The sequence below is a fragment of the Sus scrofa genome, chromosome 17 (assembly GCF_000003025.6).
Source record: "Sus scrofa isolate TJ Tabasco breed Duroc chromosome 17, Sscrofa11.1, whole genome shotgun sequence".
In the NCBI taxonomy this organism is placed as follows: Eukaryota; Metazoa; Chordata; class Mammalia; order Artiodactyla; family Suidae; genus Sus; species Sus scrofa.
In genome coordinates this window covers 10,973,037-10,985,505 of record NC_010459.5, presented here as the reverse complement: position 1 = coordinate 10,985,505, position 12,469 = coordinate 10,973,037, and the positions used below count along the sequence as shown (strand labels likewise).

At 53.5% G+C, this 12,469-nt stretch overlaps 1 protein-coding gene across 1 annotated transcript in view; it reads left to right on the top strand.

The window, feature by feature from the left end:
* The window catches only part of ANK1 (ankyrin 1), a 232,872-nt gene continuing 220,779 nt past the window's right edge, over nt 377-12,469 (top strand). Inside the window, 1 exon segment of the mRNA XM_021078313.1 lies at nt 377-646. Within this exon segment, the coding sequence (XP_020933972.1) occupies nt 521-646 (126 nt within the window). The 5' untranslated portion in view covers nt 377-520.

Genomic DNA, 12,469 nt, shown 5'->3' with positions numbered 1-12,469 from the left:
GGCGCTCGCAATGCGCCAGCGCGGGCGCCGAGCGCACCGAGCCTCGTCGGGCCGGCCGGGCCCCCTGGTCGCCAGCTGCCCCCGCGCCCTCCTGCGTTAACTGCTGGAGTCCGCCTCCTCCCCGCCGCTCGCCGCAGTACGAGCCGCCTCCCCGCCCCCGCCCCCCGCGCCGCCGCCGCCGCCGCCGCCGCCGCCGCCGCCGCTGCAGGAGAGGGAGGGGGACCGAGGGAGGGAGGCGGCGGGGCCGAGCCCAGAGCCCGTCCCGGGCGCCGGCGAGGAGCTCCGGCCGCGGCGGGAGGCGCCATCCGGGGGCCGCTGGGCAGCCGCCGCGCGCCTCGCCCTCCGCGCGTCTCGCGGCTGCGTCCCCCGCCGACCCGGCCGCAGCCTTCCCGCGGCAGGGAGAGCAGCTCCCCCCTCCGCGGAGCGCAGACTCCTATTTTCCTCCTCGGGAGGGTGTCGCCACCTGGATCGCCAAGTGTGAAGGGTCCGGGAGGCGGGGACCGGAGCACCGTGACCGACCATGGCTCAAGCGGCCAAACAGCTAAAGAAAATCAAAGACATCGAGGCGCAGGCCCTCCAGGAGCAGAAGGAGAAGGAGGAATCCAACAGGAAGCGGAGGAACCGCTCCCGTGACCGAAAGAAGAAGGTAAGGGGGGCGGCGGCGACAGCCCAGCGGCAGAGGCGCCTGGAGGTGGCCGCTGGGGGAAGGGGCTCCGCAGACCCGGAAACGAGGAGGGGGAGCGGGGCCCCGGGGGTCGGCCGAGTTGATGCCGCCGAGCGAAGGGCGCGGAGCGGGAGGGGAGGAGGGAAGAGGCTTCAGTGCAGCCAGAGGAGGACAGAGCAAAAGGCTGGAAGGGCAGACCTGGCGGCCAGGAGGCTGAGGGCGCGCAGAAGCCCGCCGGTGGCCCGCGGAGACCTTTCAGCACCTTGGACAGGCACCGGCGGGCCGGGGCCGCGCGGGGAGGAACTTTTCCGGCCTCCCCGGCGACCGGCGGGGCGGTGGGCTGCTCCGCTCCGGCTCGCCGCCTCTTGGGCTTTCCAAGGAAGCCGGGGTGGGTAAACGCGGCTCTGAGCTCCGGAGGCAGCTCTTCCCGGCGCCTCCCTGGTGACCCACTCTCAGGGGCGCACAGAGCCTCCTTCCCAGATCTCTGAACGAGCGGGGTTCCTGCCCTTCCCCGACCCTCCCAGGATGCCCAGGAAAGCGCCTTTCCTAACCCTGTGGGCCCGGCGGCAGAACGGCTTGCCCCCGGGGCATTTGGCAGCGTCTTCCGCTCAGGTCACTCAAGATGAACCGCCCAGGGCCAGAAGGGGAAGTTCCTTGGGAAGCCAGACGCGGTGCTGTCCAGCCTGGCCCAGGGCCTGATCAGAGAACAGGTCCCTTTGCGGAGGAGCAGGGGGGACAAGACACCCCCTCAAAGACCCAGACTCCTCAGGGCCACTGATGTTGGGTTTAGCCCCCTCCCTTCTGAGCCTGGGGCCTTACTCCACTCCCGACTCAAAGCACCTTTGGTGAGAAGCACTTGGGACTGTGAAGAGAGGGGGTCAGTTGAGGGGAGAGGGCTCCAGCAGAGGTGTTTTAGAGCCCCCACCCCATGGAGGAAGCGGCGGAGTCCATGGGTGCAGTTCTTTGAATTGGAGCTGGGGCTGAACTTGAGCTCCAGGAGAGCCATTTTAACCTGAAGACATTGCGGTGGGGCAAGGCCTCGGGGCTCCAGAACTGAGACACCGGCCTTGGTTGAGAAAGGAAAAAAATTTTTTTTTTTTTCCTCTTGAAATCGTCTCTCTCTGAGAAAGAAATCTGGAGCCTGAGGTTGAGAGCAGAGTGGGGCCAGGCTGCCTGCGGGTCATGCTCCTGGCACCAGCTGGTCAGCAGGACCCAGATCCAGCCCTTTCCTAGAGATGAGACACAGGGCCTGAGACGCTCTGATTTGTCCCCAGTAGTAACCAGCATGGGCTGGGCTTTCCTGTACCCCTTCCAAAGGCAGCCCTCCTTCCTCCAGGGATTGCCGGCTCCAGTGTAAATAGTAGTTTCACAAAGGAACCACCCCTTTAGCAGGACCTAAAAAGAAACCTTCCTCCAGACTGATGGGGAATCGAGAGTTTGGGCTGGTGCCACTTGGAGAGAGAGTTCCCCATCAGGTCCTTCTGCTGGGTCTGAAACACCAGAGCCCATCCTGTGAGTCGGGGGAGGGGGAGGTGAACACATTTGGTTCTATCTGACGGCGCTCACCCACTTTCTTGGCATGAATGTAAACTTCTTTCTTAGGAAGGCGTGTTCTCTATTTCCATCCCCGCCTAGTGCTTTAGGAGCCAAGCCCATCCTCTCCCGAACTGCTCACTCAATGTTTTTATCCTACTTCTTGCTCCCCAGCTTCTTCCTTGAGGCTCCCGAGACTGTCAATGATTTTTTTTTTTTTGAGCCACAGCAAAAACCAAACTCACCCTTTCTTCTGTGAATTCTTTCCATTCTCTTCAGTAGAACTCCCAATCCTGATCGTACATAATACACACACAGAAAAGGGGCAAGTTCAATATTGTTTTTGTTTCTTGGTCTTAGTCTCTGCATTCTCGGTAAACTTTATCTCCATGTGGAGTGTGCCAGGGGAGAACGCATTCTCCTCCCATCCCCCGAGTTGTGTAATTTTCTTTTACTAGCTGGTCACCGCATACTGCGTCAGTAAGCATCTGAAAATCTTCCGTACAGATTGTCATTATTGTATGCAGTATCCTGGGTGCTAGGATGGATACAAGAGTAATGAGGAGGTCTTAATCCAAAGCGATGGCGAATTCGTACACTCTCACCTGGGTTCTTTGGGTGAGGGGCGGTATGGTGGGGGTGAAGTGGGGGGGTGTTTCGCTTGTGTTTTTGAAGGATGGTGAGTTCTTTTTGCCACTGGCGGGGGTCTTGAGAGCCAGCTCAGAGAGGAGAGTTAACATTTAGAGCAAAATACAGACTCCCAAGAAGGTGGCAGGCCCTTGAGGGACAGGGACAGGAGGCAGAGTGATGCAGAAAGCATCTTTAGAGAGGGCAGCAGGGGCTCGTGTAGGAGCTGGTTGAGCAGATGGCCGAGGTGGGGGTGGGGCAAACTGAAGGTTCATATAAGGTGAGGTCTCACAAAAACCCATTTTTTTTTTTTCCACAAATGAAGTCATTTTTTGCAGGCCGAGTATATTAAGATCAGGCAGCTGAGGACTCCCCCTCTGGTCACCACAGGCTTGGGGTTACTGTGGAACCACCATCAGTCACTTCAGCGAGAAGAAGAAAGAACTTCACACATGCAAATAACCATTTTATGCCAGTGAAGCGGTAATTCGGGGCGTGGGGGGAGATGTGTAGCGGAACAAGGGCATTCTGAATTTACTAACAGGAAAGGTGTTGGTCCCATGGGTAACCTACTTAACGGGGACTATCTGAGCCGAACCGCATCCCTCCCCGTTTGTAGAAATCACGGTTGTAACTTCCACGGTGGCTGCAGTTTTACAGTTGATGGTATTGTGTGGGAAGGCGCTGGCGGAGGGGTGCCGTGCGGCGGGGCTGGAGGCTGATGTTGTGACGCACTGACACAGATAGAAACCACCTCGACCCAGGGAGCGAACACTCTGGAGATCTAAAAAGGCCTGCATTCTGCTGGGGCTTCATTCAGTTTCTGTGTGTGTGGCTCACGCTCTCATCAGATGCTCGCTGCGGGAGCTGCAGGTTTTTTTGGGAAAAAAAAAAAAAAAAAAAGATCCAGGATTTCTGACGTTTACTGATAAGTCCCTGCTTCTGAAGACTGGGATGGAAATAAATAAACAGCACAGCATGTGTCAAGCAGGCATTTGCATTAAGGACCATGGCTTTCTAGGGCTGAGGAAGCCCTGGGCGTGAGGACGTGTGTGCTTTTCCTGTTTATCCAGAGCTTGAGGTTGGGAGAGCAGGACGGGGAGATTGGAGAGAAAGTGAGGCTGGGGGCGGGGGGACTAAAGAAAGGAGGAGGGGGGAGGGGTGAAGGAGGTCAGTGGGGAGAGAAGGGGCTGGCATCTTAGCCCAACTTTAAGCGGTTACACCCAGCCTGCTACCTGCAACCCCATACACACGCCCTGGGGTAGCGTTGACCAAGCCCCCTCTTTGTCCCTCGTCCTGTCCACCCACTTCACTCTCTGATGCTGGTGAAGAAGGGGACCAGGACCTGGTCATAGCTGTCTGCCCCAAACCTAGCTCAGCATCTGACACATAGCAGGTATGCAATGAATGTGGGGGTGGGGCGGTGAGGGATTGAATGAGTGGGCTCCTGTGTCTGTTTCTGCTGGCCTAGATGTTTCTTGGTCACAGGCTTGTATTCAGGTGACCACTGCACTCTTTGACAGACTGTCTTTTGGGGGCATCTGAAGAGAACCCGACATTTCTTTCTTTTCTAATCATTTGCAAACCAACAGAGATTTGAAGCAGGCAGTGGAACCATCTAATTTTTTTTGGTGCAGTGAACGCTCCCACCGAGCATATAGTTCGTTTCTGCAGGGTCCCTGCTGCACTCAATGTCAAGTGGTTTTTAGCCATTTGAAGCAGCAGTGGTTGCACAGGGCCCCCGAGGAGCCAAGCAGAGGAGGGTGCAGGAAGACAAAAAGCAAACCTGGGAGCGGAAAGTCACCACCAAGCTGTGTCGGCAGCGGCGTCAGCCCTTCCAATCTCTGCAGCATCCCCAGGGGCCCCCAGCCTTCCTCACACAGCTGGACTCGGCCCTGCTCCTGGACTGCGGGGTGGCTTTGGCTGATCAGGTGCCTGGAATCACAGGGGATATTCAGAGGGACCAGCCTGAGATTGTAGGAGCCGTGGCTGTGGCCGGTGCTTCTCCCCAGGAGGGGTTGGGATGGGAGGGGAGGCAGTGAGGAGAGTGGGAGGAAGGCAGGAAGTTAGGCAGGAGGGTCACATGGGCCCATGTCTCCCCTTTGTAAAGGGTCTCACATGTGAACATCTGCTGTTTTTTTTTCCCCAAATGAATCTATGTGTTTGATCCGCGAGAGAACTTACAGGATTAAAAAGAATCACATTACACACATCTCTAAACCCGGGTCCTGCCCCAAAAGCCACATCACTAGTGTATGTTGCAGTAGGAATTGACATTTGTCTTTGAAGTCCCCATTTGGCTTTTGAAGAGCATGATGATGCTGCCCAGCCTGTTAATGATTACACGTGTTAATTTCTTTAGCCTTTGAAATGGACCACAACTCCCTTTGGCATCTTTTCTTACTTTAGTATCTGGGGAGCTTCCGTAATGGAAGTGCTGCTGCTCTTCTCTGGAGCTGCTGAGAGGCGCAGGCAATGGCTGAAAATGTGGGAACCATCCCAGCCCCACCCATCTGTCCATCTTCCAACCCAGCACCTCCCTCCCTGCTGCAGAGGCCGTGGTGGGGGGGGATGATCTGCTGGGAGCTCCCATTGCCGCTAGCCATCCCTAGACCAGGAGAGCAGGAGGGGCAGAGAAGCTGTCACGCCCTCAGTTGTGTCCAGCCCCGTGTGGTAGGCATATCACTTGCTCCTCAAAGTAGGTGGGGTGGCAGCTGAACTTCAGAACCTGAGTTCTGAATGCCCATCCTGTGAAGGGGACCACGGGCCAGCCCAGGGACCCTTCTCTTGCTCACCTGTCCTGCTCAGCTCTTCTCAACATGGCAGAGCTTTTCTTTCAGCCTCAGTCTAAGACCCCTTCTCCCTTCTTCTGATAAGAACAAGCAAGCTGGAGCGAGTGGGTACATGCGCCAGGCACTTTTCACGTATGTAGGCTCATTCCCAGGCTTTGCATCTATAAGTGGATCCATCGGCCATTTCTTCCTCTGTCATTGTTAAAGCCCATCACTCTCTTCTTCAAGAAAACGTTCCTGAATGTCCTCATCACTCTTTCTCTGCACTCTGGGTTGTTCCAGCTTTTGTTCTGGTGTGTGCCTTTGTGTCTGTGTGTGTGTGTGTGTGTGAGAGAGAGAGAGAGAGATGTGTTCTTGTTTTATCCCTTTTATTAAACTGTAAGCTTCTTGAAGCCAAAGCCGTTGTCTTTACATATAATCACTCCATACATATTTATGGCTTCAAAGGATTCAGAGACTTCATTTAACTGGTTCCGATTTTTTTTTTCTTGGTCTTTCTATAGGATGTTGAAAGAGTTGGCCTTATAGAAGGGGAACCCAGGAAATCTGTGTTGTTTTTTTTTCCCCTGAATTATTCCGGCCAATGCAAAGTCTGCTGTCATCAGTGTTTGGTTTTTGGAAAAGGCAGATAAGCATTGCTTGGCTCCGTCTCTCTGTCCCTGGTTCTTGAAAAGGCGCTTAGACCTCTACCTCGTACTGAGCACCGGGCCGGGAATCAGACACCTGGATTCCAGTTTCTGCTCTTGTACTTAGTAGCAGAACAAGCCACTCAATTTCTCTGAATCTCAGTTTGCTCATCTGTAAAGTTGGGGTGCGGGTCAAAAGTGAGGGTGCTTTGTAAAATTTAAAACGCCCATCTATCTCAGAGGTTATAGTTCATAGCATAATAATGATTGTTAATGAAATTATTTCTGATTGATGTATTAGAAATCTCTCTGATAAATCTTTCCGATAAATCCAGTGCCAGAGTTTCCACTTAGCCTCCGGGGCGGGGGGCAGCATGAAATCCTGACGTTGCCTGGGAAGACCAGCCCATGGTTATTTCCGTGCTGGTAAATGAGAAAAGGATCTTTGAAATCATCTTCTTCATTTCATTTCAGGAAAGAGATGAATTTCCCATTTTGACAAGATTGATTATTGCAGAGTTAGGTCTCAACATGGGTCCCTTTGGGTTGTCACGTGGCATCCCAGAGCATGGCAATCATAGCTGTGTATTCCAAGGGGGATGTACAAGTGGTTCCTGAACTTCCTGAGCACACTATCCCTGCCCAGGCCCTGGCTGCTCAGTCTGGGGTGTGGCATAGCCCAGATACTGGAACATTCGGTGTTGTGCACAGACCAGACTCCTCTGGGGAAACTCTGTGCATCCTAGGAGAGCAAACACAACACACACACACACACACACACCCCGCTCCCAAGCCCTCCCAACGCACCCAAGAAAGGAGAACTTGCATTAGGGACCCTCAAAGCTAAAGCCGAGAAGATTGAATAGCCAGCCAATTTGGGAAGGAAAAAACCTCCAGCCTTTCTTTTCTCCTTTGCTTCCATTGTGACTGGATGGTTTCCCTGGAGGAAATCTTTCGGGGTATTGGCTAAGGTGTTAATGCTTTCTCAGTTCTGACCATTTCAGAGAATCATTGACCAGTGATGGCTACAAACAACCACCTCGGCTTCTCAAAGGAGGGCCTGTTTTTACTGAGGGGCTGGATGTCCTACGGACATTGTCTCACTGGATCCTCCAGCAGGAGGTGATCCCTGGAGCCAGGGCCTGGCCAAAGCTTGTCCACAGGCCTCTGTACTGGGCCGCCTTCCTCCGCGTTTGCTACATCCTCTCGATGTTCAAGGCTACGCCGGGCACTGGGAACTGACCGTCTTTGTCCTGCCTTCACGTGAAGGTCTTGCAAATGAATGGGAAAGCTGCCAGAGCAGGCAGACAGTGGAGGCAGGTGATCTGGGCTCAGGACAGAAGGGCTGGCGTCCGGATTCCAGGTGGCAGGTGATGTCCGAAGGCGCCTCTGAGCATCTCTGGAGGACCCTCTTCAGGCCCTGGGTTCAGACAAGAGGCCAGATGAAAGGCCAGATGAAAACGAGGGTTCTCTGCTCTGTTTCTGTCTCGTCTGCTTCAGAAAATGGTTATGTCCCCCCTTGGCTTTCTGTTCTGGAGATTTCTCTTCCCACCACAGCGCTGGTATCTTCTCCATATAGTCATTTAGTAATGTGCTTATAGACGGAGTTCCCAAGTGACGGCATCTGCCGTTATCATCTTTCTTTCAACTCTCTGGGACTTTTGCTTTTGGTGTGGATGGTCGGGGACCTCACTGGTCCCAGGCTTGGACAGGAAACAATTGCCAGGAGCTGGACCTGGACAGGTGGGAACAGAAATGAGCCCTGCTCGGCTCTTGCCTGGAGCTCTCACTTCTCTCTCTTGAATTTCTGTGGTTTCATTTCCTGCCCTAAGAAGTCAGGTGGGCTAAGTAATGCCCACCAAGAGGAGAGTTCTCAGGAAGAAAACAGGCTAGGGAGATTAGAAGGCACTGAATAACATTAAAGAAGAATTGGAGAGTTTCCGTTGCGGCTCAGTGGGTTAAGGATCCAACTAGTATCCAGAGGATGCAGGTTCTATCCCTGCCCTCTCTCAGTGGGTTAAGGATCTGGTGTTGCCCTGAGCTGTGCTGTAGGCCGGCAGCTATAGCTCTGATTCCACCCCTAGCCTGGGAGCTTCCATATGCCACGTGTGCAGCCCTAAAAAGCCAAAACAAACAAACAAACAAAAAAAAGTAGAGTTGAGAGAGGTCAGGATGGAGGGAGAGGAAGTGTTTAGGAAAATGCAAGGAGGTACTTTGTCATGGACCGGCCAGATTCCCAGCTTGAAGGGACAGCCCCAGACTCTTATGGAAAGACCCACAGGGAAGGAGGGAGGGGAGACACAGTCCCGGTGGCCTTTCCACTTTGCTAATATCTGAACCACCTTGGGGAGAGGGCTTGTTACAGGCAGATCTGCCCCACCTCCCACCTGCAGAATCAGACGCTGGGCGAGGCAGGGCCAGGCACCTGCTCATCCAGCAAGGTCCCCGTAGGTGAAGCTTGCACAGAGCAAAGCGGGGAGCGTCTGTTATAGCAGATGGACGGGAACAGGTTGATGGACAGTGGCAAAACCAAGGGAGAAGCAAACTGGGAGATGAAGGAAAGATGGGGGAGGGGATTTGTCTTTACTTCTTATTTATTCTGTATCCACTTTCCCAAAGGAAGTGGGCAGGAGTTCCCTGGCAGCTCAGTAGGTTAGGGATCTGGCGTTATCACTGCTGTGGCTTTGTTGCTGTTATGGTTCGGGTTTGATCCCTGGCCTAGGAACCTGCACATGCCATGGGGCAAGGCGAAAAAAACCAAAAAACAAAAAAGAAAAAGGGAAGTGGGCAAGGAGGGTTGACTTGAGCACTGCAGCCAGTCCTATGGGACAAGTAAACCTGGCCAGCGCCCTGGACCGGGCCCTGGGGAGGCTCCCTGGGGGAGATGCTCAGTCTTCGTGAACTGTTAGGGGCTCGCTTTGTGAACAGGAGGCAGGACGTTCAGCTGGGCAATGGTCCGCGTGGAGGTGGAGGGAGTAGGGTCTGGAGGAGGAGGTGGTCCAGGAACTCGGGTCCAGTAGCAGGAGTCAAAATAGCCGGGTGGGGGAGTTCCCGTCGTGGCGCAGTGGTTAAAGAATCCGACTAGTATCCATGAAGATGTGGATTCGGTCCCTGGCCTTGCTCAGTGGGTTAAGGATCTGGCGTTGCCATGAGCTGTGGTGTAGGTCGCAGACGCGGCTCGGACCCCGCATTGCTGTGGCTCTGGCTTAGGCTGGCAGCTACAGCTCCGATTAGACCCCTAGCCTGGGAACCTCCATATGCCGCGGGAGGGGCCCAAGAAATGGCAAAAAGACAAAAAAAAAAAAAAAAAAGGTCTGGTGGGGAGGGGAGAGGGGCTTTGGAGAGGAAGCTGAGCCCAGGCCAGGCCAAGTCCAAAGCACAGAGGAGACCCCAGACACTCCAGCCAGAAGTCTGAGAGGCTGCTGTGCCTGGTGGGATGGGCGGCTTCGAGGTAAGCAGAGCATCCGGAAATTGAGCGATGATCCAGCAGAGGGAGGGATGGGGTGGCTTGTGGGGATGGAGCATGTGACAGACTGGAGACATTCGGGTGGTAGAGAAAGTTGGTCTTTGTGAGTAATAAAGTGGGTGTGAATAAGTAATCCGGGTTGCTGCCGTGGGTTTCTGTCTGACATATGCCAACATATTTGCGCGTGTGTCTGTGATATTAAATGTCGCAGGGCCTCAGATCTGACTTGGGGTGGGGCTCGTGAGCCTTTCATTGAGCCGGGAACAGGTTAGGAAGAAAACGACGAGTGCTTTTAATGGACTGTACTGGGAGGCAGCATCCTGGGAATCCCGTTTGATGAGAAGTCTGTTCTTAAAAGTCAGGGAAGCTGTCAGGCTCCCTGGATAGGCGAGGCCGGCCGCTCAAGGCCGAGCTCGCCAGCAAAGCCCGGGTGTGCAGTGCTTTGGAGCAGTCGCCTTAAATAGGGCACATGCATGTGACAAAGCTGACAAGGCCTGCAGGAACGAAGGGATCTGACTGGTGGACGCTCACGCCTGCAGGGAAAGCAAGGCCCCGCAGCCAGGGGAGGGCTGTAGCGGAAGCAGGACGCGCTACCTTAAAGACGTGACTTTGGTCCAAAGAACTGTACTCAGTATTTTGTAATAACCTATAAGGGAAAAGAATCTGAAAAAGAAAAAGAAATATGTATGTATAACTGACTCACTGTGCTGTACATCTGGAACTAACACGATATTGGAAATTAACTATATTTCAGTTTCTAAAAAAATGTGACTTTGTGGTGTCATCACCCAAATGGTGACATGCTATGCTTGCATTCAAAATGATGCTTCAAAGAATATATTTTTAAGGAGTTCCCATGTTGGCTCAGCGGTTAAGAACTGACATTAGTATCCATGAGAATGCAGGCTATCCCTGGCCTTGCTAGCTGGGTTAAGGATCTGGTATTGCCACAGGCTGTGGAGTAGGTTACAGATGTGGCTTGGATCCCGCATTGCTCTGGCAGTGGTGTAGCCTGGCAACTGTAGCTCCAGGTTGACCTCTGACCCGGGAACTTCCATATGCCATAGATGTGGCTTTAAAAAGAAAAAAATAGAATATATTTTTAAGAATATGCTTCTAATAAAAAAGTAAGAATATGCTTTAGATGTAATGTCATTAAATAAATGTAATGTGGGAGTTCCCACTGTGGCACAACGGAATCGGCAGTGTCTCTGGAGCACTGGGACGCAGGTTTGAACCCTGGCTGACACCATGGATTAAAGGATCTGGTGTGGTGGCAACTGCGTCTCGGATCTGATCCCTGGCCTGGGAACTCCGCATGCCACGGAGTGGCCAAAAAAAGAAAAAAAAAAGTAATGTAATTAAAAGAAAAGGCAGACGATGCCCTGATTGTCGCAGAGGGTAGCCAGGCCTTCTCTGTGACCTCCTGTGTCTTCTGGAGGTGGAAGCTGGACTGGATGGGTGACCTCACACCCCAGTAAGGAATTCCCAGGTGACATGGACTAGAGCCCAGTAGGTAACAGAATGTTCTGGCTCCAAGTAAAGCTGGAGTGTGGTCCCAAGAGGCTGGGCAGCTGGGTCTTGGCATGGGAAGCCGTCCTTGTAAACCAGCTTGAAAATGTGTGTGTGTTGGGTCGAAGGCGCCACTCAGCAGCCAGAGCGCTCTTCCAAAAATGCAAATCAGATCCCAATACTCCTGCCTTGAAATCCTTCAGTGGCTTCCTAATCGTCCTTAGAATAAAATCCTGGAGGGTTACTCCAGCTCCCGAGTCCCCCAGTCTAGCCTATGGCTGCCTTTCCCTTCTCACCTTTCCCTCCTGCAGGCTGCCCTCCACGGTCCTCCAAACTCCCTTCTAGGACTCAGAGTATGTGTGTGTTCCCTGCCTTTGGAACTTCCGTCGGCTGAATCGTCGGCCTCAAACACTACCGCCAGTTCCTCTGTCAGAATTCAGTTTAACCATGGCCTCCGGGGCGCTCGATGAGGTTAGGCTACGCTGCCCAGACTGTTCTTGGAATTGCAGGCACTTTCCTGTGTGCCGGGAGGGCATCTTTGTGATGCTGGAGCAGCGGAGGAGAGATGAGGGCTGTGGATCTGGATGGAGTCCGATGGTCCAGGGCTGGCGTCCTGGGTGTTTTCTAACAGGGAAACTCTGGGCCAGTTGCTCGGGTTTCCCTTCTGCATCTCAGTTTTGCCAGTTGTAGGGGGGGGCGGAGTAATATCTATCAGACCACTATGCAGGGTTGTTGGAAGAAGTGAATGAGTTAATATATGTAAAGCACCGGGTATACAGTATGCACTCAGTACATGCTGCGTCTAATGCCTCTGTTTGCCCTCACATCTGTCTTCCACCTGAGAGCCTGAAGCCCAAGTTCTGACTGTGAACAGGCTGTGTGGTCCTTTCCGGAGACAGCCATTAAGGGTTCATCTCACAGTTAGTAATCATCTAGCATCACTGGCAGTTTCTTTTCTTTCTTTTTTTTTTCTTTGCCTTTTTAGGGCCATACCTGAGGCATATGAAAGTTTCCAGGCTAGGGGTCGAATTGAAGCTATAGCCGCTGGCCTACAGCACAGCCACAGCAAAGCCAGATCTGAGCCAAGTCTGCAACCTACACCACAGCTCACAGCAATGCTGGATCCTTCACCCACTGAGCAAGGCTGGGGATCGAACCTGCATCCTCATGGATGCTAGTGGGATTCGTTAACCCCTCAGCCACGACAGGAACTTCGCTGCCAGTTTCTTAAAGGAATTAGGAAGGCTGT